Source organism: Tachysurus fulvidraco, chromosome 17 (genome assembly GCF_022655615.1).
Source record: "Tachysurus fulvidraco isolate hzauxx_2018 chromosome 17, HZAU_PFXX_2.0, whole genome shotgun sequence".
Classification (NCBI taxonomy): domain Eukaryota; kingdom Metazoa; phylum Chordata; class Actinopteri; order Siluriformes; family Bagridae; genus Tachysurus; species Tachysurus fulvidraco.
The window spans coordinates 22,276,705-22,301,350 of NC_062534.1; the positions used below are offsets into that span (position 1 = coordinate 22,276,705).

Here is a 24,646-nt window from a genome sequence, read left to right on the forward strand (position 1 = left end):
ACCACCAAAAAATTGTGAATAAATTATAACAAAATGATTAGATGCAAGATCTGATGAGTAATTGAATAAATGAATGAATGAATGAATGAATGAATGAATGAATAAATAAACAAATGAACACAGCAACTAAAAACAAACAAATAGCTAAATCAATTCTAAGAACAATTCCAGAGAGCTCCTAATTTAGCTTAAAAATAAATTAAAAAATAATATACGTAGAGTATGAATTTAAAACTTTCAAAATGTATTTCATATATGTGTAATAAATAGGCCAGTCCAAACAATATATATATATATATATATATATATATATATATATATATATATATATATATATATATATATATATATATATATAATACATTTATAATTTAAATATATTATATTAATTTAAATATTATTTCTTTTAAAAGATGTAAACGTTCAAGACAATTATTTTACACTTTTCATTATTATTATTATTATTATTATTATTATTATTATTATTATTATTATTATTATTATTATGTTTTCTTCGTGTGCTCTGAGTATATATTGTGACGTGACGTCATCCCGCGCTTTGATTTCCATTGCCTGGCAACCCGGCGCTGCTCTCTGACGCTAAGCTAATGCTAACGCTGGAACTCCTGAGGCAAGGCGGATGCGTGTGGCATCGGTTGTTGAAGTGGACCTGTGTCGTGTCGTGCTGTTATAAACGCAGGAGCCCAGGGTGGAGTATAGTACATATCTGAGGTAAGCGGTGTCTTTTTAACCTCCTGCGCTCCACTTTGCCATGTTTGTTGGGTTTCAGTCCGGCGTTAATGAGTGTTAGTTCGTATTAATGCGCGCGTATGTGGACTGTTAGCTCCGTTAGCTGTAGCTTAGTGCTGCAGTGTGAAAGCGACGCCTATCTGCTGCTGTTATGAAGAAAACATGAAACGTTCTCTCAGGTTCCGCTTAAAGTTAATATCTTTAGTGGAGAAGAAATGCAGTAAATGAGACACTGAGCGTGACGGACTTAGTGGAGATAAGTGTTTATAGTCTGTGTTGATTTTGTCTCTCGGAAACTGAAGGATCCGTGACTGAGTTTCTCTTAAACTGATTTTACACTGAATAACTTCATCAAGTGTAAGTGAGACAGAAAGAAACTGTAGCCATGCTTTCACTTCTGTATCTCTGTCTGTGTGTCTCTCTGTCTATCTGTCTGCCTGAATCTAACTGTATCTCTCTGTCTATGTGTCTCTCTGTCTGTATCTAACTGTGTCTCTATGTCTGTATCTAACTGTGTCTCTCTGTCTGTGTATCACTCTGTCTGTGTATCACTCTGTCTGTGTATCACTCTGTCTGTGTATCTCTCTGTCTGTGTATCTCTCTGTCTGTGTATCTCTGTGTCTCTCGCTATCTGTGTATCTCTCTGTCTGTATCTCACTGCATCTCTCTGTCTGTGTATCTCTCTGTCTATGTATCTCTGTCTGAATCTAACTGTACCTCTCTGTCTTTGTGTCTCTCTGTCTGTATCTAACTGTGTCTCTCTGTCTGTATCTAACTGTGTCTCTCTGTCTGTATCTAACTGTGTCTCTATGTCTGTATCTAACCGTGTCTCTGTCTGTGTATCTCTCTGTCTGTGTATCTCTCTGTCTGTGTATCTCTCTGTCTGTGTATCTCTCTGTCTGTGTATCTCTCTGTCTGTGTATCTTTGTCTGTGTTTACCTGTATCTCTTTCTCTGTGTATCTCTTTCTCTGTGTATCTCTGTCTCTGTATCTCTCTGTCTGTGTTTACCTGTCTGTGTATCTCTCTGTCTGTGTATACCCGTCTCTCTTTCTTTCTCTTTGTCTCTCTCTGTGTATACCTGTCTCTCTCTATCTCTGAATCCCTGTCTGTGTTTACAGAGACAGAGAGACGGGTATACAGAGACAGAGAGAGACTGTATACCTAGCAATCTCTCTCTCTCTCTCTCTCTGTAGCTACCGTCTCTCTGTCTCTCTCTCTCTGAATCTCTTTCTCTCTTTCTGTGTCTACCTTTTCTCTGTATCTCTCACTCACTACATCTATTTGTCTTGCTACCTATATTTGTCTCTCTTTTTGTCTGCATTAATCTGTATCTCCCTCTGCTATATGTATCTGCCTTTCTTTCAGTCTGTATCTGTCTCTCTCTGTCTCACTCTCTCTCTCTCTTTGACTGTATCACCCTGCCTCTCAGGCTCTCTGTCTCTCTGTCTGTGTCTGTCTCTCTGCATCTCTCTGTCTTTCTCTGCAAATGAGGTATAGTATAAAAATGCAGGTTGACCTGATACTGAGGCCCATCAAGGCATTAAAAACTCCTCCATCACAAAACCTTTCCTGTGATGAAGACCTTGACTGTTACAAAGCTCTGAAACTGAAGACTCCTTCCATGAATGTACAGTGAATATCTCCTCGCTGAGATGTGACTTATCAAACCCCACCTTCTGACCAATCAGATTTGAGAACTGAGCGGCGATAGTATACCATATCATTAAGCCTAATGAGGTGTTTAGTGGGACTTTTCCCCTGTGCTTCCTTTCTGTAAAGGTCACATGATGATGATTATCACATCGCTGCTCCATCTCGTTTTTCATGAGGGTGTGGCGTTATTTAAGGAACAACACATGACAGGCCATGCTGTTATATGAAAATAAGGCACGCTGCTTACGATGCATTACAACACGCAGGCCGATTGCCACAACCCCAAAGCACATCATTTGTGTATAGCAGCATAGACTGGGAGTGTGTTATTTTGCTTATACCACAGAGATTAGGCCATTAATTATAATGGTTTTAAATGCTAAATTTAATGTCGTGCACCATACAAGAGACAAGTTAGTTCCCGTTCTCACTTGAGTTATAGCTGTGATTAAATATAATTATTCTGTTAGCAAGTATAACAATTAGTTTTAGATCATGTGGAGCGTCCCTCATGTAAGTCTCCGTGTAAGAGCTGTTACCGTAGAAACAGTAAAAATATCAGAATTAATACACCGATCAAATGCGTGTATTTATCCAGGCTGTTGTATACAACGGTATGACGTATTCAGTATTGTAACAATATACAACGTAGTAGACTTTTGATCACAATAACCTTTTATTTATTAATTACAAAATGTATTAATAAGGTACAAACTTATTAGAAGCAGCTGATTTGATTTGGTTAAAAAAAATTCCTAATCTTTTGAGACTTTTCAGCGTTTAATATTTAGTTTAATATGAACAGCGTGCGTGAAAAGAAAACTTGTCCTCACAAACCATGTTCACGTCTAACAAGCTATCGCTGTAGAGCGAGACATATCTGTCTGATCTCGACAAACACAAGACTTGTACGGGATGATGCATAAAAAAAGATGCAATAATTTCCCAGTATACGAAGACACCAATATCTATGGGATAAATTCTCATGATATGGTATTTTTTATCATCTCCTTTTTACTCATCCTGATGTCCCGCTCTTCGCATCAGCCCTCGATTCATCCCTTCGGATGTAATTGACGTTTTATTTATAATCTCATCTTTTGTCCTATAAACCTTCTCTCTAGAGAACAGTATCCGTTTATCCTCAGCACCGCCAGGCTCGGTTCCCAAGAGCTTTGTCTCAAGGCAGCGCGAGCATACATTCATTATTCACACATTCGGATGGGAATTTTCGGGATCGATTTGTGTCCGCTGCACCGTGCTGCTCTGTGTCGGAGCAATCCCAGATCTGTCCTGCGTTACCTCATGTACGGCGAGGGTCTGTTGTACACAGATGAGGTAATAACTCGCAACGAGGCAGCTTCAGAGGTTTGTCCCAATTAAAGCGCTTCTTTAACGTCAGCGAGGCTGCAGAAGGACGAGTCTCGCTCGGCTCTATCGCTCTCAACGGATGAGAATCAGGTTGCGCTACAAGTTTACAAAGATTTCTGTGCAAGTGTTAAAATAAATTTTACATTTTAGAGATAAGTACAAATTAATTAGTATTTTTATTTTAACATTAACATTATTAACATGTCTGATAAACGAGTCTTTCTCTGACAAGCCGACTTTAACGCCTCGTCCGAGGAGCTTAAAGAGACCCGTCGTTTCTGACCTTCCAATCAGGAAAAAGTAAAGAAAAGAGGTTTATGAGTCCCTGCTCTTAAACACAGGACATATTTATAGGAAACAACTGGCTATCTTGAGGTAAGAGGCCAAGGATTAGACAAATGTTAGACAGGAAACGAATACAGAAAGTCATTTTGTCCTAACAGGATTTCCTTTTTATTCCCACAAAAAAAAAAAAAGACAAATTTTAGACCTGGAACCTCATTAATATTATTTGACGTGGTTCCCGTGAACGTGACCACGACTCGCGTTTGGATCCGCATTCATTCAGGAAGTAAAGTAACCTGTGTGTTGTGTGTTTTACCTGGTGATGACATCGCTAGTTGTCGTACTTTGCATAATATAATGGCGCCATAAATATGGTGAGTCGTTACGATCGTGTTCTTTCTCCACGTTTGTGATGGCGAAAGATAAACAGAAATGCACAGACGTTCGATTGAACCAACTCGGACTTGGACCTCAATAAACGAAGCCACCTACAACAGCCTGGTCCGTTGTGCCTTATTCTTTAATTATCTCAACGCAAAACTGCCGTATTGTGTTTTTTTTAATTCTCAAACTTTAGAAGAAAGCGATTTCACATCATGTCAGTTCTCTATAGAGGCCTCTCTGGGGTTTGGTGGATCGGGGGTTTCCTCTAGGTTCTCCAGTTTTCTTCCCCAGTCCAAAGACATACATTATAAGCTGATTTGGTATCGCTTAATTGTTTGCAGTGTTTGTAAGGGCGTGATGGTTTGGCACCCTGTCCAGGGTGTCCCACACCTTGTCTCCCAGGTCCCATGAGAGTCCAGGCTCTCCACGAGGGACGGACGGACAGACTGACAGACTGACTGATGGATGGATAATTCTAGAACCATTTTTAACCAACATTCAGTCTGGATACAGCAAACTATTTTAAGATTGCGTGTGTTGGATATCAGGGCAGATGTGTGAAACCCATGCACCACACACACACACACACATACACACACACACACCTCAGTGCCCCTATGTTTGCCCTGATGCCACATGGGCTCTGGAGTTCACCCTGACGCAGGACAGAACATCGGTGTTATGCAGTAAACACACCCTTACTGCTGTGTCAACTAAAAACGAGCTGCTAAAACAGCACATTTCCAGCAGGTCTGCAGAACCTGTTTTACCCTCAGAGCCTCATGTGCACCTTGAAGAAGTTAGATGTTCTGTCTGAGATTTATTTATTTAATTTTTCCCCCTTACCGAAGGACGTGTTGTACATGCGTCTGTCTGAATATCTGTAGAACTGTATTCTGGGTTAAAATGTACACGTTCACTTAATGTAGAGTTCAACACAACACAGAACTTTTAGAAATTCAGTACAGGGTGTGCGTGTGTGTGCATGTGTGTGTGCATGTGTGTGTGTGTGTGTGTGTGTGTGTGTGTGTGTGTGTGTGTGTGTGTGAATTTGTGTGTGTTGGGGGGGGTGTTTGACCCAAACAATACTTAAGTGACACTAGGAGACATTAGATTAGCTTGTTCTCTCTCTCTCTCTGGTCTCTCTCTCTCTCTGTCTCTGGTCTCTCTCTGTTTCTCTCTCTCTCTCTGTCTCTGGTCTCTCTCTGTTTCTCTCTCTCTCTCTCTCTCGCTCTTTCTCTCTCTCTCTGTTTCTCTCTTTCTCTGTCTCTCTCTCACTCACTCACTCACTCACTCACTCACTCACACACACGCGCAAACACACACACACACACACACACACACACACACACACACACACACACACACAGAATGTCTGAATTTCTACAATCTTGTCTGTCCCAGAGCTCCAGTTCTAGCATGCGTGGTTATTTTCTATTTACACTGCGAGTTTTAATACTTATAGTAGAGGGACACAAACCTGTGGTTCCTACAGCAGTCGCGAGTACTTTATCTTTTCTCCTGATGCGTTTGGTGATTCTGGTGATCATTTGTGTAATTGCTGTAGGAAGTTACATTCTGACGTGACCTCGAGACAATCTATTGCTATCAAAATTACACTTGAGTTTTAATAAAATATAAATTTATAAACAAATAAACAAACAAACAAATAAATAAATAAATAGGATGATGACGTAAATACAGCACAGTTATAAAATAGGAGCGGATTAAGTGGAACCGCAGGAGTCGAGGAAAGGCGGCGCGTCGTCCTGTGGTGCAGCATCGCTGGCATGAGCGACATCAGAAGCACCTCATTAGAAATGTCAGCACCTGATGAGGAGAAGCAGCAGCTGACCTGTTTGTTGACGAGGAGATAGAGCCGGACAGAATAAAGGACTAAAGCAATAGTGCCGCACTGTCATTAAACCAGCCTCACCAGTTCATAACAAAACCTTTTAAATCAAAAGGACTTTACAAATCAAGGGAACTGAGTTCACTGCCAGCAGTCAGGAGAAACCAGATTAATATTTCACTGACTGCTTTGTTCGGTTTCCGTGCAGCCGGGCTTTACTTTGTAGAGTTCACGGTCCGATTTTCTCGTCTCCAGTGCCTGAGGAACTTTACACGATCAAATATTTAACCAGTGTCGGAGAAGTGACTCGAGAGCACGCACAGTTCTTCATACCGGTTTTTAGAAATGCCGCCGGGTGGGTGGGTCGCTCCATCTGCAGAGCGTGCGAGAGTCGGATCATCGTTACTCTGAGCTCTGTATGTATGTAAACCAGAGAGAATCATATCAAATGTGCATTACAGCTGGCTAGCTGCATGCTCCGCTAATACTACAAATCCCAGAATGCCTTGCCACTGTATCGACGCGTAGTCACGAACAGCAAGCGCCCATCATTCTCTGTTGACAGTCGTTAACAGCCATGTTACAGTCACATCGGGCAAGTTAATTCCACCCTCCACAAAAATGGCCAAACGAAAGATGGACGAATGTAATGTACGGATATAAAGGACAGACCTGTTTGTCTTGTGCGCTAACAGAGCTAACGTGTCTGTAACAAAAGTATATAACATAAGAAGACACTATGAAACGAAACATTATGAGAAGTATAAGGACCTGGATGTACAGCAGAAGCTCCAGAAGGCAGAGGAGATGAAAAAAAGTCTGGTTTCCCGGCAGACTATGTTCATGAAAGCTAAATCAAAAAGTGAAGCTGCTGTAAAGGCTGTAAAGATTGATTGTGGCAGCAGAGACGGCAAAATCTGAGGGAGAATTTGTCAAAAAGTGTATGGTCAAAGTTTGCTAAATGAACACCACTGATGTGTCTTTTATTTCAAATGTAATTTCTTATGTGTTTGTAATATCAAGCTCTGGTTGTTCCAAATCCTGTGTTTAAGCAAAACTAAAGTTTGTTTCCGTATGAAAAAGGTCGAACATTACATATCAGTTGCAGTTAAATTTTCAATAAATATTCAGTTTGGCCCATGACTTTATCTCAGTTTTATATTTTGTCCCACTGTGAATTTGAGTTTGACATCACTGCTCTAACATCTGTTAAACAGAGCCGAAATGCCGTAGTGACAGAAATGACCTAATTTGTTTCTACGACATTTCCGCTCTGTGTCTGTTTACTTTTACATTTATTATATTTATAACATACAGATGTCATGACCTCTCTAACATGATCGTTCACGAACGTGATCCCTACAGACTCGAATATCCTAACGTAGAGACAAAGTGAAGGTTTATTACAGAGCAGATCTTAAAAGCTCTCCAATTTATTTATTAGACAACCAATCACAGTCTTCAACAGAATGAGGCGTACCTATTATTAAAAGCATTAAGCCCCGCCTCCTCTCTCAGAGTTGCTCTATTTGGTCCCGAATCACCCTTAAGGTTAAGATTCATAGTTAGACATTTTTTAAGCTAAATTAGGAGCTTTCTGAGATCAGTCTTATAATCTTTGTAAATACAGGCCCTGGTTTGTTTGTTTTTGTTTGTTTGTTTAGGCCATCCTTAAAAATATCCTTGCTTGCCGTAACCTGACCGACCCTGTCAACTTAGGACCGACTCAATTTATTTATTTATTTATTTATTTATTTTGCGTTAAGACCGACCAATTTTTTTTTTACTCTTCAAACAACTAATACAAAAGCAATAAAATAATATTAACGGGTTCGGGCACCATAATACATCTAAAAAATTCATTAAAACAGCTTGACACCGCTTTAACTTGGCACAAAGATCTAGATAAACTGTGTCCAGCATCAAAATAAGGTTTGCGATGATGCGCCCGAAGGCACGGGTTGAAGACCCAGTCAGTGACGTCACAATATGCTAATTTGTTTAAAGTCATGCCTACGTAATCACCATCACCAAAATGTACTTTTTTTTTACATTGAAACTTGAAAAAAAATATGTAGACCTACCTACCCTTTTTTTTTCTACTGTTACTGCAAACCAAAATATTTTTAAAGATGGCCTTATTTGTTTGTTTTTTATTATTGAGATTTACAAACGTTAGACAGGAAACGAATACAGAAAGTCATTTCAGCCATAGATGAGGAAACCACCTATATAAGTTCACCACATATCCTGTACAGTTAAATGGATGAACGCAACACAAACACCCGGCGTAGAGAGGATACGAGCGGGTTATCACGTCCGCTCTCACTCTCAGCGACTGTGACAAAATCGTTATGACAAAAAGAAAGACCTTATTATTGTTAATTAGTATCGAATATTAATTTTAATTAAATGTCACTTAGCTACTACAACAGTGATTTTATGTCTCCTTATAATGTACAACGGGGGACTCGTTTTTTTTTTGTTTGTTTGTTTGATGTTTTCTCAGACTTGCTCTGAGACTCTGTTTGGAAAAAAAAAAAACAATCCTGAAAAGTGATGCACACAGAACCGGATCTTACGCCACGACGATGCACATACACACCCTCTGTTATCGGCCAGGGAGATTCGAACCACGGGGTCATTACTGCAGAAATGGTCGGACCGATGTATCACATGACGATGACGAGAGCTCTTTGAAATGGATTTAAAGGAGGAATTCCAGGAATTTTCTTTAACATATTTTCAGTGCATGACATCATTATATTTGTACCTTAATCGTTTAAAGCACAATCTCAAACCTAATGTTTTTAATAACATGGAAGGATGCATTTAATAGGACACCAGAAATAAATAACCGGAATAATAAAGCATTAAGGGGAACTGATGTCAAAAGTTTCAGTTACAGTTTCGGTCTGCGATCTTATAAAATGCGGTTAAACAGACCGAGGGATGAGTTTGTTTTGTTTTGTTTTTTTTGTTTTTCTGACTGTGCCTCAGGTGTGTGACTGCAGAGTTTCGGGGACGTTCAGGATGGTAACCATTCCAGAATACTACACAGGGAAGAACGTGCTGATCACCGGCGCAACGGGCTTCATGGGCAAAGTGCTGCTAGAGAAGCTGCTGCGCTCGTGCCCCAGTATCAGTATGGTCTACGTGCTCGTGCGGCCCAAAGCCGGTCAGTCTCCGAGTGCCCGTGTCGCCGACATGATCAACTGCAGGGTGAGTTCAGGGTCTGAATCCCGAGCGAGTCCCACCGTCGCTGCCGTACTTAACGTGGCTTATTTATTAAAGCCTCATTCTGTCTTCTGTACCGTGTTTAAGAGTAGTTTAATATAGTATAATAATATAATGATTAATATCTCGGGCTCTAATTTAACCCCTCCCGAAAAGTAAAATAATTAAAAAATGTTAATAATAATAAATATAACTGCAAATCATTTGTTTGTTTATTTATTTATTTATTTTAACACAATTTCTTTTTTTAATAAAGATTTCTTATCAGACCTGGGAAAGGACACGATCCTGTGACCTTCTACACTCAAGCGCTAATATTTCCTTTCTTTAAAAAAAAAAATTTAAATAAAGAAAAGAAAAAAAAATAATTACATGAAATTATTTATTTATTTATTTATTTATTTATTTAATTTATATTTATTTATTTCTCTCTCTGTCTCTTTCTTTCTCTCTCTCTCTCTCTCTCTCTCTGTCTCTGGTCTCTCTCTCTTTTTCTCTCTGGTCTCTCTCTCTTTCTCTCTCTCTGTTTTTATCTCTCTCTCTGTTTCTTTCTTTCTCTCTCTGTCTCTCTTTCTCTCTCTTTCTCTCTCTCTGTTTCTCTCTCTCTGTCTTTCTTTCTCTCTCTGTCTCTCTCTCTGTCTCTTTCATTCTCTCTCTCTCTCTGTCTCTGGTCTCTCTCTCTTTCTCTCTCTCTGTTTTTATCTCTCTCTCTGTTTCTTTCTTTCTCTCTCTCTGTCTCTTTCTTTCTCTCTCTCTTTCTCTCTCTCTGTCTTTCTTTCTCTCTCTCTGTCTCTCTCTCTCTTTATTTATTTATTTATTTATTTATTAAGTCGCCATGAATTTTAATGATATGTGACTTGTGTAAATAAAGTGTTCAAAAAGTCTCTCTCTCTCTCTCTCTCTCTCTCTCTCTCTCTCTCTCACTCTCTCTCTCTCTCTCTCTCTCCCCGTCTCTCTCTGTCTCTGAACTGTAAGTGTTTTTTGTACCTCGTTACTTGTAAACGAGCATCTGTAAAATGCAGCACCTTGTCGTTGTGAATTTGTTTTTCTTTTTTTCCTTCCGATTCTTTTTCCTTGAAACGTTTGTTCGACAGAAAGATCTAGAGCATCCGTATGAAACGTCTCGCTGTGTCAGCGTGGGTTAGCGTAAGTTTAACTCGTCTCTGTACTTTATTATTCCTCTTCTGTGTCCCCGCTTCAGCTTTTTGACAGATTGAGAGAAGAGCAGTCTGATTTTGCCGAGAAGATCGTGGCGGTGAACAGCGACCTGACGCAGCCCGAGTTAAACCTCAGCAAAGAGGACCAGGACCTGCTAAAAGAGCACATCAACATCGTCTTCCACTGCGCCGCGACCATACGCTTCAACGAGCCGCTCAAGTAGGTGCCGATTTCATTCACGTTCTTTCACTCTTCTAATCTTCTCCATGTGTCAGGAGTCCCACGCTGACCGGCATGAGTCATGATTTTTGGAATAGTGTTAATAATGAAGGAATGTTAATGAGTTGATCGGAGATCAGGAGGTGATTTACTATGTGTTCATCCATCAGAGATGCCATGCAGCTGAACGTCTTGGCCACACAGAAGATGCTGAGTCTCGCCCACGGGATGAAGCAGTTAGAGGTGTTTATTCACATCTCCACGGCATACGCTAACTGTGACCGAGAGCTCATCGAGGAGGTCGTCTACCCGCCGCCCGTCGACTACAGGAAGCTCATCGACACGTTGGAGTAAGTGTTTCCTGCATCTGCTTGGTCAGAACTGGTCGATTTAAGCTAGGCTTTCGTTCCAGCTGATGTCAGGTCAGGTGTTAACATCCCCTGCGTAATAATCGTTTCGAATGTTTGAGAAGGTATTAATAGCATTCAAACTGTTGATGTTGTTTTTTATTCATATCGACCCTCTGAACCTCGCCGCCCTTTAAATGACATGCTTGATATATCGAGAAGCCATTTTAGCTGGAGACAGATCTCACCGCGATCTCACCCCGGTCTCACCCCGGTCTCACCCCGATCGATCTTGTGTGCCCACTGCAGTCGCACCTTTTATAATCCAAACATAATCTGTATTTGTTTATATATTGGTACATTTTGTGTATTTGTAAATGAATATATTTTTTGTGTATGTTTGTGCAGTGTGTTTTTGTATCTACCTGCATCTACTGTATCAGCTTTATTTTTAATATTTCATATTGTATGGCTATGTTCGGCTGCTCATGCAAACCTGTCTGTGTTTGCCTATCTATCTATCTATCTATCTATCTATCTATCTATCTATCTATCTATCTATCTATCTATCTATCTATCTATCTATCCATCCATCTGTCCATCCATCTGTCCATCCATCTGTCCATCCATCCCTCTTTCTATCCATCCATCTGTCCATCCATCTATCTATCTATCCCTCCATCCATCCATCCATCCATCCATCCATCCATCCATCCATCCATCTATCTATCTATCCTTCTACCTAATTGTGTCACATGGTTACGTTCAGTTGGATGGACGATAAGCTGGTCGGTGTGATGACCCCGAAGCTGCTTGGTGAACGACCCAACACCTACACCTACACCAAAGCCCTGGCTGAGTACCTGGTGCAACAGGAGTGCGGGAACCTCAACGTGGCCATCGTCCGCCCTTCTATAGTAGGAGCCAGCTGGAAAGAGCCAATTCCTGTAAATATCTCTCACTCTAGTGTAACATTGTCTTATCCCGTTGTAATTCTGTGCCTTGATCCCTTTATTGTTTTCTACACCAGGGCTGGATAGATAACTTCAATGGGCCGAGTGGAATATTCATTGCTGTAAGTGCATCATCATCATCATCATTCTCACCGTCATCGTTATCATCTTATCCCCTATGAAAATCACGTTCATAACATATCATCATGCTCCTCACCATCACTCTCATCATAATCATGGTCATTACTATCATCATGGTCATCATCATCATCATCACTGTCATGACGATCATTATCGTTATAATAAAATTGTCTGCTGTCATTCGATCACACTTTCTATTGTCAGATGTAAATGCATGCATGTGAGCGTGAGAGAGAGAGCGATTGCAGCAGTCAAGTTTAAAGCTGTTCTGTTTATGCAGGCAGGGAAAGGAATCCTACGCACCATGAGAGCCTCTAACAGCGCTGTGGCTGACCTCGTGCCAGTCGATGTGGTCATAAACATGACACTGGCTGCTGCTTGGCACTCAGGCTCACAGAAACACACCAGGTCAGTGTGCCAACAGCTCACATAAATCATACAGCGATCAAACCTACCCCACACGTGCAGCTTTAATGTCTATGTTTAAATATAAATATTTCAGACAGCGATTAGAACGACATATACGTTACACTTTATGTTAGAGGACGAAAGTAGAACATGGGACCTCTGAGTAGTTTTAAAAGAGCAATACTCATTCAGACAGCGGACTCTTTCCCGTTTAACGATGTCTCCGTTTCGTTGTTTACAGGCCGAAAAGTTTGTTGGTGTACAACTGCACAACCGGTTCGATCAATCCCTTTCACTGGGGTGAAGTCGGTAAGAAGCTTTTCACTGCTCTAAATTACATATACAAGCTAGAATTCCTCCTCGGTCACTGTTCTAAACATATCAGCCAAATTGGAAATCAAATCAGAGCACGAGATTCGAATCCAGACTTTGACCTGTGTGTGGAGTTCGCAGGTTCTCCCCGTGCTTTTGGGGTTTCCTCCGGGGACTCCGGTTTCCTCTTCTGTCCGAAAACACACGGCATACGTCGATCGGCATCTCTAAATCGTCCGTAGCATGTGAATGCGTGTGTGTATGATTTGTTCCCTGAGATGGCTTGGCACGCCATCCATGGTGTCCTGTACATTTGTGCCCCGAGTCCCCTGAGATAGACTCCAGGTTCCTCGTGACTCTGAGTAGGATAAGAGCTACAGAAATGGATGGATGGAGATCAAATCTATGAAGTGTGTCACTGATAAACCACATGAACCTACACTTGAGTCCATTCCATGTAGTTTTCTTACAATCCTTGCTGGTGCTCCATATACATATAGGAAGTCTCGCAGTTTGTTAATCTGATATTTATTTTTGCTTTATTTTCTTTAAAAACACACATGGTGGTTAAACCGGCAGCCCGTCACTCACTCGGTATGGAAGAGGCTCGACGTCCCGAACGATTTCTTGCACTTTCTTTTTCATTTTTGACGAATCTTCGAGCAAGAAACTGGGGCGTTCGTGACCAGCAGAACTCGCAATATAATCGATTGCTCTGCCTGTTAGTTGCGCTTCTTGTCCCCCGCATCACTTCTCAGAGGGATACGTACCGTATCCTGGATCTCCGAGCCGAGGGAGCTGAAGTATGTCCCCGAGGACGCGTTACCATCCGGAGTCATTTATAAACAACGTCAACTACATGCAAGCTTGCATTCTGTACAAGCACCGGAGAGGGTTAGGTAACCGGATGAGATCCGAGGATGCTATGGGGAGCGCTACAGATCTTCAGAGTTACAGATGTATTGTAAAAAATGGTAGATTTGTAGATTGTTGAGTCTCAGAGTTTTCACCCAGTGGTTTTCTTTATAAAGTACTGAAAATCCAACAATAATCCACTGGCTTTAAAAAAAAAGAAAGAAAGAAAATTTACTTGCTCCGTTGCCCCGTTTAAGAGCCTCATATTTTCAAAAGCCAGACCTTATCAAACACTCCTTGTTAACCTATAATTTTCTAGTCAAAACCGCCGGCAAATGAAACAAATGCCTCATCAAGAATAATTCAAATAAGGATCATTTAGCGTGGTTTCACTTAAGTACTGAACGTGTCCCAGCCGTACCAGTCTGAAGAGACTTTCACCCCAAATACTTCACTAATTGGAGCTTTATTTGACGCAACACATCCCTTACATGCAAAGCAGTCTTTTTTATCTAATTATAATTATCTAATTTTTGTTCAATTACTTTCTGGCTGGGCTTTTTCTAGTTGTGTGTGTAGTATAGCACTTCATTTGCTTTATTTTGCCTGATTTCGAGTAAAGTGATTCTACAAAAACAGTGGCAAATGACACAAGAAGGAATGGTTTTTTTGTTTGTTTTGTTTTGTTTTTTTTAAATGTGGCAACACGATGCATCTGTTCTCCATCCATATACATTGTTTTTTTTGTTTGTTTTTTTTAAATCCAGCTCTAGCCTATGGCATGACATGATATAAATATTTCTAGTACTTACTGTACAAATGGCCAATCAGAATGGACAGAAACTGTTGTTCATGAGATCACCTCCGTTCTGCGAGCACTGAGCACCGGTCGAACCGTTTACGTACATACGGGTCAGTCCCTACCTCAAACTGCGAGATGCGTTATTTTATCTTCTAAGGATCATTTACCTCTGTGCAGAGTTTTACCCAATTGAATCCCCAATTTTTGTCTCTTAGAATACCATGTTATATCCACTTTCAAGAGGAACCCCCTCGAGCAAGCTTTCAGGCGGCCCAATGTAAATCTCACATCCTATCATCTAATCAATCAGTACTGGATTGCTGTGAGCCACAAGGCGCCAGCATTCCTCTATGATCTCTTCCTCAGGATGACAGGACGCGAGCCCAGGTAAATAGTTTCACCCATCCATCCATCCATCCATACATCCGTCCGTCTCGACCCCCTTCCCCCCTCCGTGCTCAGTCTAACCCCACGTGACGTGTCTTGACGTTGCTTACTGCAGAACTGAAGAGAATGCATAAGCCAGATGGTACTTACTGGGTTCTGCACTCTCTATCTATCTCTCTTTCTTTCTCTCTCTCTTTCTGTCTGTCTGTCTGTCTCTCTCTCTCTCTCTCTCTCTCTCTCTCTCTCTCTCTCTCTCCCTTCTTCACTGCTTCTGTCTCTCTGTCTGTGCCATCCTACCACTCGTGGTCCTGTTTAAAATGCTTTCCTGTTTCTGTCTGTCTATGCATTTGTATGCCTCCCTGCAGAATACTGTATAAACATGACGTTCAAGACGAACCCGTTAGAGCAGGCATTCAGGCGCCCCAATGTTAACCTGCGTTCCAACCCGTTTACCAATCAGTACTGGACGACGGTGAGCCACACCATTCCCGCGCTGCTCTACGACGCCTATCTGTGGCTCACGGGGCAGAAGCCTAGGTAAGGTCCTGAAAGCCATTGGACCTACCCCAGCTCATTTCCTCCCAATGACCTCTTGCATGGTGTGCGTGGCATGGTTTTACCAGCCGCTGGGGAGGGGGTAGCACACCAGAACACCTGGGATTTTTGCAGGGCATTGGAGGGATGTTAATGGTTGGAGGGTATGAGGGTTGCACCATGGAATGTTTTTTTTTTTGTCAACTATTTCCACTATTTTGTGAACTGTTAGTAGCAATAGGTCAAGGTGAAGGGTAAAATCTTAAAGATGTTTTACTCAAAACTGTATATGGGGTCCCTTTTGGTGCTGGAGTAAGTGACAGTTCAATGAAGCAGCAAATCTTTTCAACAACCAGCCTACGTTTTCACAGCGTTACATACCGACTGACCGCCTCCACACATTGGACTCCTCCGTCAATGCTCGTTTTTGTCCGATCTGTTTGAGCACCAAATCTTTTACAAACTAGCAACAAACATGCCAATGCCGTCTAACATGAATAATATGGTAATAAGTGGTAATTAGGTGCTTATTCATATGCTGTGGTATGCTCATGGTATAAATATGCATGATGATATCACATCATATGGTGAAGTTTCAAGTTACAACCGGTGGATACTTTTCTCCAGAACAACCTGCAGCTGAGACTCTGTCTAACAGCATCATCACGATCATGGACTAATCTGACTACAGCTAAGAGAAGAGCAGCCAAGTTGTGGTTTAGTGAAGAGACATTCCCTGACCGGGTTACTGATGTGTTACAGTGTACAAAATAAAAGGAAACTTGTACTATCCAGTCAGACAGCATCTGTACAAAGCAGCGCTGTTATTTGTTTAGACAGAAACAACAGATTAACAACCCTGCTTTGTTTCAATACAGCGATTCAGATTACAGCAAATGCTGGTGATTTACTTTCATCGTAAATTCAAGTCAAGAGTCAAGAAGCTTTTATTGTCATTACAACCATATATAACTGTTGCAGTACATAGTGAAAGGAGACGATGTTTCTCCAGGATCAGGGTGCTACATAGAACAAAGACAGGGCTAAGGACTTAGTAAGTAGTCTTAGCCACATAAAGTGCAACTGTGCAACCTGGTGCAAACAGTGCAGGACAAGACAGTGCAGGACAGGACAACAAGACAGACAAGATGGTGCAGGACAAGACAACAACACAGTGCAGGACAGTACAGACAAGACAGTGCAGGACAAGACAGTGCAGGACAAGACAGACAAGACTGTGCAGGACAAGACTGTGCAGGACAAGACTGTGCAGGACAAGACTGTGCAGGACAAGACTGTGCAGGACAAGACTGTGCAGGACAAGACTGTGCAGGACAAGACTGTGCAGGACAAGACTGTGCAGGACAAGACTGTGCAGGACAAGACTGTGCAGGACAAGACAGACAAGACTGTGCAGGACAAGACTGTGCAGGACAAGACAGACAAGACTGTGCAGGACAAGACAGACAAGACTGTGCAGGACAAGACAGACAAGACCCTGTGGAACAAAAGACAATGCGGACGAAAAGTTATACAAGAGAATATACAAAAGACAATAAACAGAAGCTGTGACACTGATTCTAATCATTTGTCCTGATAACCATCTTAAAACAAAACCCATTGAATTCCGTTTTCAAGGCAAACAAACAGTTCCTGCCCTCAGCAGTTCTCCATTCCAGACGGATCACGGGTTTCTGCTTAGGCTCCAGCGAAGCGTACAGACAAGCAGTCAAACATCAGAAAATAACCCCTGTCCATTTGCCTTGACTCTATGCTACTAAACGTTCATGGGTTTGTTTGGTTTTTTAATTTGGAAGCATGCGAAATCGAGTTTGTTTGTTTATTTGGGGAGCCAATCCTTAAAGTCTTGACTATTGGCCTGCTAGTAAAGTCTAGTCTTTGAGCTTACTGACGTCAGAAATGGACCAGATCCCAAACAGCTCTGTCAAAAAGCGATAAGAGAAACATCACCATACATCAGAACCGACTCTCTTTTATTAAAAAAAAAAAAAAAAGAGCTCTCCAAAAAAACTGAGTAAATTACTGAGACCGTACGTCTCGTGTTTGTACGGCGTCTGTTTGGTATCTGAAATAGGATGTTCTGTAAATCCTGTATAATTAGCTTCAGTTGAGTTTAGTTTCAGGAAAGTTTGCTTTCGAAGGTTCATTTTATTTGTGCTTTATAAAGAACGTGTCGCTCTTTTTGTCTCTACGTTCTTGTGTCGCTTATCTTTAGTAGGTCTTAAAGGAAACCTGGGTGCAGAAGTTTTAACCCCGTCTACGGAAATATTATCACCTCAAGCCAATTGTAATCTTTCCGTTGCCCCGATTGTAGTCTTTCACCAAAGTATTGGAGTTATGAGGCTAATGCTAGTCTAATCCTAACATACTTGCTTTAAACCTTATCGCAAATCCATATAAATTCATTTCTAAGTAATGTTTACAGAAGTATTGAGTTCACAAATACGGATATACTTGGTAAATATACTTAGTTTTGTTTACTGTTTATCCCTCGATTTGGCATAAACCTACAACCATCATGAATTACGAAGCCTTCCAAACCCAGGTTCTGTAAAAAGACCACTCACACCCTGTCTCACACCCTGTCTCACACCCTGTCTCACACCCTGTCTCACACCCTGTCTCACACCCAATCTTCTAATCAGCATTTCTATCATCGCCTCAATCAATCCGATGCTCTGAAAACCGACACATGACGGGATTCGAATGCTGTACTCGGTGGGGAGATGTTCAACTTATTGCAAATGCTGCAGTGAAGTGCACTTTGAAATGGTCATGGTGCAAAGCTGGAATTGGTTTATCTACAGTTTGTTTATAAAGGTGTGTCTGTATAGAGCAAGGCCTGCGATGCGACCCGTCATCAGGCCAGGCCATTTCAAAATGCGCACAGCTACCTTCTGCTCGTTCCTTATCGATAGCACTGTGTGTAGCAGAAAGGACAGCGGTTGTGTGGTATTAGGAGATGTTGTGTGTGTGAAGGGGACAAGATCTTGTCCTCTAAAGCTGTTTCCCTGGTGATTCAGGATGATGAAGACAATCACACGCCTTCACAAGGCCATGATGGTGCTGGAATACTTCACCAGCCACTCCTGGATGTGGAACACCGACAACGTCACCATGCTCCTGAATCAGCTTGGAGTCGAGGACAGGAAGGTATACACTGCACGCGCGCGCACACACACACACACATACACACTATTTGTATATATGCACAGAAGACACCAGAGGCTTGATTTATTCAGTTGTAGATGGCGTATTTAGGGTGTGTGTGTGTGTGTGTGGTGGTGGTGGTGAGTGCGCATGCGCGTATTCATACAGTGTGTTATTGTATGGCTGAATGTCTGTGGTGAATGGCATCTGAATGGAGTCTTTGTAACTACAGAGCTGAGGCATCATGCTTGAAATTCCATAGTGTGTGTGTGTGTGTGTGTGTGTGTGTGTGGTATTGTATCTGTTTATATAAAAAAATTTCACTCAAATTTTAAACACCAAAAAGACTAATCTGAAACGCCGAATGTTAAACGCTCAAATCCGATCGGTCAGACGGCGTTTCATTCAATTTAATGCAAATCACGGGTCTACATTAACACACCGTTCCTAGTATCCTCTGGACATTGATATAAACAGCTCTTATAAAAACCATAAAAAGTGTAATTGTTGAAATGGCGAAGGAGACATTGATGAAACCATTATGGAAGGAGTCTCTAGTTCCAGTGCTTTGTAACTGACAGAGGTGATGCTGTAACTCTTATGTTTCCAGAATGGAAGGCTGTTTTTTTTTTTGTTTGTTTGTTTTTTGTGCTTCATCAGTGACATAAGCTGCATTTTTTTATTTAGTCCACACATTTATGTTTTAAAAAAAAATTCTATATTTATATATATTTCTTATACATGAAATTGAGTGCCCCATTAATGACAGTGTAATTTTGATTTATTTTTTTCTCTTTCCTTGTTATTTTGTTCTGTGCAGGTGTTTAACTTTGACGTCAGACAGTTACACTGGGCCGAATATATGGAGAATTACTGCATGGGCACGAAGCAGTATGTGCTGAACGAGGAGTTATCAGGCCTCCCTGCTGCACGCAAACATCTCAACAAGTGAGCATGATTCTGTATCTAATTTTAATCCTTTTAACACCTACTGCAGTAAACACCGGTGTTCTAATTCAACCTAGAAACAAAATACTTCACTTATTCTTTATCACTAAGATTAGTGTTTGAATCCAGCCAATCGCCTTAAATGGCTGTCTGTGTTTGAGCTCATAGACACGCGTCGCTGTGATTGACAGGAAAGACAGAGTAAGCCCCTCCCACTTAATGACCACGGGCAATTTTTCTCTCTAGCCTGTAACATCCTCAGGAATCAGTCACGATAAATCCGATCATTTAAACGCTCGAAAGAGGATTCAGAGAAAGCGTTAACGAGACCGTTAACGAGCTTATGGTTAACGAGCCAAACATTATGATTATAGTGTAATAGAATGAAATAGAATCGTTTAGCTCTAATTCCCAGCACTTTTGTACTCGAGTTTGTTGGCCGTCGGCTTACGGTAATTTAAAAATAAGAGAAATCAGGGGAAACACCCGAGGAAGAAGAATACGTGATTTAAAAAAAAAGTCATTAGCATAAAAATGATTAGCATAATGTCACATTTTCTGATTTTCACTCAACTAAATTATTAACCAAAGTCTTATTTTATTTTATTTTATTGTTATTACAATAATCCCTCGCCACTTCGTGGTTCAAGTTTCATGGCCTCAGTGCATCACTGATTTTTCAAAAATATACATCGAAAAATAAAAATGGTTTCCCAGGATGCCAGACAAAGAGAGAAACTCTCTCAGAGGCTTTGTACATACCCACGGGCACTCAGACGAGGCACATGATTGGTTCCCGGCATGAGATCTGAGCTGATTGGCTGCGCATCATCGCATCCTCTCCCAGCTTCTTCCCTTGTTGTATCTCGCCACTCTCGTTCACGCTGTCAACCGTGTCTCACGTATTGTGTTCAAAATTAACTTTTTGTTAAGCCCTTACGATGCCTCCTAAGCGCCGTGCCCCTGCGAAAGATTCCTCTAGTGAGCCCAAGAGGAAGAGGAAGATGATGGCCATCAGTGAAAAGGTCAAACTTAGGGCCAATCTTACTTCGCGGATTTTAACCTATCGCGAGGGGTTCCGGTCCCCATTAACCGCCATAAACGAGGGATCACTTTATTTTTATTTTTTTTAAATAATATTTGTAACATAATTATACAATATTTGAATATATATATATTTTTTTAGCCTGAGTGGGCGAGATCAGTAGGATCCATTCGGATATTTATTTGGTCTGAGATTTCACTCCTCTTGTTTTTACTACATGACCTACTCACTCTGTTACACATAATCAGGCATAATTATTAATACGTTTCTGCTCTAACAGCACCATGTACGATACAGGACGTTTCTATTAATCAGCGACGTCTGAATACAGTCCAACGCTGCCAAGACTTTATGGACTACACATTAGTTTAAAAGCTACAGCAGTCTATTAGTTACAGCTGGTATTACTTTACTCCGACTTTACATAATGGAGCCGTCACATATTTCAGACTCGGGGTTATTCGATAGCCTAATCGATTGGTGCCGTTAGGGCAGATTCTGCTGCTGAGGCCGTAGGAGCCGGAATATAACGTAGAGCGACGTCTAGACTCCTGGAAACTTAAGCGGTTAAAATGAAATTAAATTTACAGTAAGGAAAAGGACAAAAGAATGAGGTGATAGAAGCGTGTTTGCTTTTTCTGGGTGAAATCAGATCCTTTAATTTTTTTTTTTTTTTTTTTTTTAAGAGAAGGATTGTAGTGTCTCACGAAAGCGTCCAAGAGAGCGTGATCGCTTATTCGCCGATTAGTGGGAGGGGCTAGATTTGTCTTCCATGTCAGTCACAGCAATGCTAGTCTGTATGATTATGCTACATGTCTGTATGATTATGTCTATAGAAGAGGGTATGTGTCTAAAGCACTTTAAGCAACACACACATTATAAGTTTTTTCTTTCTTTTTTCTTCAAATATAAAAATTAAAAATAATGACCGTGTTAAATGTTCTTCTGCCTTTCCGTTTCCTTCTCTCCAGGTTGCGAAACATCCGCTACACCTTCAACACCGTCCTGGTGATCCTGATCTGGCGCGTCTTCATCGCTCGATCCCAGATGGCACGCAACATCTGGTACTTTGTAGTCAGCCTGTGCTTCAAGTTCCTGTCCTACTTCAGGGCGTCCAGCACCATGAGATACTAAATCTCGTTCCTCTTTCCCGTCCCCTCCCTCACTCTTTCTCTCGTCTTCTCTCTCTTTTCTTCGATAGCTATGCATACGCTCCAGCTCTGGCGCCTAGCGTGCCTCCGTTAGGGTCAGATACCTGGCGGCCGCTTTGTAGAAAGCATGGCGCGTCGCGGCTCCAGGCCAGTCTGCGCAACCGTAAACGATTCCGCGTTACGGTTTACAGACGTCTGTGACTCGTTTCCCCGACTTTCCCCATTCAAGCACAAGGTTGGAGAATAGACGGCTAGTTCACTGCTTTGTGCCTCTTTTCTTTTTTTATCGTCCGCCCGTTCGGTCCTTTAGGTTACCTCACGTGGTTCTTATTTTTTTTTTATCCCTCGATAACTTCTTTTCGACTAAACTTTAACTAAGAAGGTCGCAGGTTGTCGGAACGTTCGGTTATGCGAGGAACTCTCGTTTTTTTTTTTCTTTCAGGCGGACTAGCGCTCTAACGTTTTGCGTCGACTCTCGTATTGTTAGTATTGTTTTTTTTTGTTTGTTTTTTTTAACCTTCAGAATGATACAGGAAGAATCTACCTGAAGAATCTACCTGATCACAGCACAAGCTTTCTCTAGTTTTTTTTTTTTTTTTTTCCACCAAACCACACTTCTATTTAAGGTTTCATCTTCATTTACCTAAACGTGTAAATACACAGATGTACTAATCATTATGATTTGCTAACTCGCTATTCCGATACTCGTCCTTCGTCGTCGTTTTTAACACACGAGTTTAACTCAGCGCTGTGAATAAGAAGTAGGATTTTTTTTTTTCCACAGCAGCAGCTACAGAGGCTCAGTTCATAGACCAGCTGCGTCTGGGTTGCATATCGTGCCTGAATGTTGAAAAGCAATTCTAGGTTTTTTTTCTAAACCATTTGTGTACCATTTTAGATCACCCTCTCAATACCAAGCATTACTAGAGTCAGGGGCTAGTTATTTATGACGGAAATAGACTTCGGGTCCTCTAATGTATAATGTACTCGGCTTACACACGCTTCGTGTTTCTCTCTCTACCATTTCTCGGCTGTGCGGCTCACGTTTCTGCGAACGGAAGCCGGTCCCGCCGGCCCAGACGCCGTAACGTTCTAAAAGTTTAAAACGTGAGCTTTTAATGCTTTCTGTGGCGTGAAAGTAAAGCTTCTTGATTTTCCTGCCGTGTGTAGAATGTTTTCCCACCGAACAGCAGCTGGGAAAACACTAGAACTTGTCGTGCTGAGCCCAAGAGGAATTTCACCCGGACGTGAGTTCGTCTGTATATACTGGGCTGGGATCAGAGTTTGGGGGTGCTATAACTTTTGCAAAACACAAATGAATAGCTGTAATTGGCATCCAGGTGTTTTGGTTTTTTTTAAGTGACAAATATGCAGCTAATACCAAAGCTTCATTTACAGCAAAAACAGAACCCCAAAACAAATGACACGTAAGACCAAGCGTGGAGATCAGTGCAGGAAACGAGCGACCAGTGTGGAGCAGTTTAAACTGACCCCCAGGGACAAACTCCAGGTTCATCGTCACAGTAAAGATTATAATAAAAAAAAATCCCTTCTTTGTTTTTAGGGGTTTCCGGTGAAATACATACGACGACTTTAAACGGAAGGGAAAAAAGGTTTCGGAAAAAATTTCCCTGTAGAAAGTGACAAAGCTCCAACGCCGGAGTTTGTTCGTTGTTCCATTAGAGGTTTTTTTCGAATTAGCTGTTACCATAGAAAAAAGAAAAAAAAAACATGGCTGTCTCTGACCAATCAGATTCGAGCAGCTAAACTTAAAATTGTCGTATTCAGCTTTCTGACCGCTCGAGCCGATCAGGATGGAACCGTTAACTCGACCACTCCTTTAATTTCCGATAACGTGCGTGATTATAATACAGTGATGTAATTGTAACGATCGCAATCATTCTAATGACTTTAATGAGCTTGGATCTGTGTGAATTACGGATTATCCGTTTCAAATCCATCTCGGGTGAAATTCCTCTCGGAAAAACCGATGCCAGGATTTTCCTCTTGCTCCGATTCGGTTCGCTTCCCCCCGAACTTCGCTCGGGTCTCGTCCTCGACCAAGCCAATGCTCACTCATCGCCCTGTTCTCGCCTCGTCTCCGTCGCCCTCGTAGTCACGACATCACTCCAGATATTGCTTATCACGTTGTTATTGTTTTTTTTTTTTTTACTCTTCTAATTGTTAAATGCCACAGAAGTTGATGTCGAAATTGTGTGTGTGAGTGTGGGGGTTGGTTGGGGGGGGGTGTACATTGGATGCCTTGTATTTGTAAACCAAATAACTGGAATAAAACGACGTGAAACGTCACCATAATCTCGTGTCCTTTTAATAGAGCTAAAGTCATGATGTGTTAGCGTACGGTATGAGATGCTGAAAGCTCCCTGACCAGAATAGATCCCGTCGTGTTCGCCACGTGCTTTTTACTGGGATTTAATCCAACAGATCGGCGCGTGTCGTATCGCGTGCTGTAGGTTTATCAGGTTAAGTAACGCTGCCCTCTTGTGCTCATGGGAACACAACACATTTTACATCCTGTATAAGGACACGAGGAATCAGGATCCAACCGGAACAAGTAACAAAAAATTAAAAAAAAAAAATCTTTCTTTCACTCTTTTGTTCTTTCTTTCTTTTTATCACTGTTTCTTTCTTTCACTTCTTTGTTCTTTTTTTGCTCCTTCA

The 24,646-nt window shown here is 41.3% G+C and overlaps 1 protein-coding gene across 3 annotated transcripts; it reads left to right on the forward strand.

Moving 5' to 3' along the window:
* The first annotated feature begins 579 nt into the window (after positions 1–579).
* far1 (fatty acyl CoA reductase 1) lies at positions 580–24,274 on the forward strand. 3 transcript variants are annotated; one of them, XM_027135681.2, is made up of 12 exons: positions 580–732; positions 9,297–9,518; positions 10,735–10,910; positions 11,081–11,260; positions 12,027–12,204; positions 12,288–12,332; positions 12,632–12,759; positions 13,001–13,068; positions 14,944–15,115; positions 18,694–18,823; positions 19,641–19,768; positions 21,785–24,274. In XM_027135681.2, exons 2-12 carry the CDS (start codon positions 9,330–9,332, stop codon positions 21,945–21,947), a joined length of 1,557 nt encoding a protein of 518 aa, XP_026991482.1. In that variant the 5' UTR covers positions 580–732; positions 9,297–9,329; the 3' UTR covers positions 21,948–24,274. The 3 variants fall into 3 exon arrangements, with proteins under 3 accessions (XP_026991482.1, XP_026991484.1, XP_026991483.1); XM_027135683.2 differs by lacking the exon at positions 14,944–15,115 and adding an exon at positions 15,481–15,652; XM_027135682.2 differs by having other exon boundaries at positions 583–732; positions 9,311–9,518.
* Positions 24,275–24,646: the final 372 nt, after the last annotated feature.

Excerpts from the sequence above, each read along its gene's own strand:
- far1 (XM_027135681.2), top strand. The coding sequence starts at position 9,330 with ATGGTAACCATTCCAGAATACTACACAGGGAAGAACGTGCTGATCACC. Across the intron at positions 11,261-12,026 it reads AAGCTCATCGACACGTTGGA|TTGGATGGACGATAAGCTGG; the intron begins GTAAGTGTTTCC and ends GGTTACGTTCAG. Across the intron at positions 19,769-21,784 it reads GCACGCAAACATCTCAACAA|GTTGCGAAACATCCGCTACA; the intron begins GTGAGCATGATT and ends CCTTCTCTCCAG.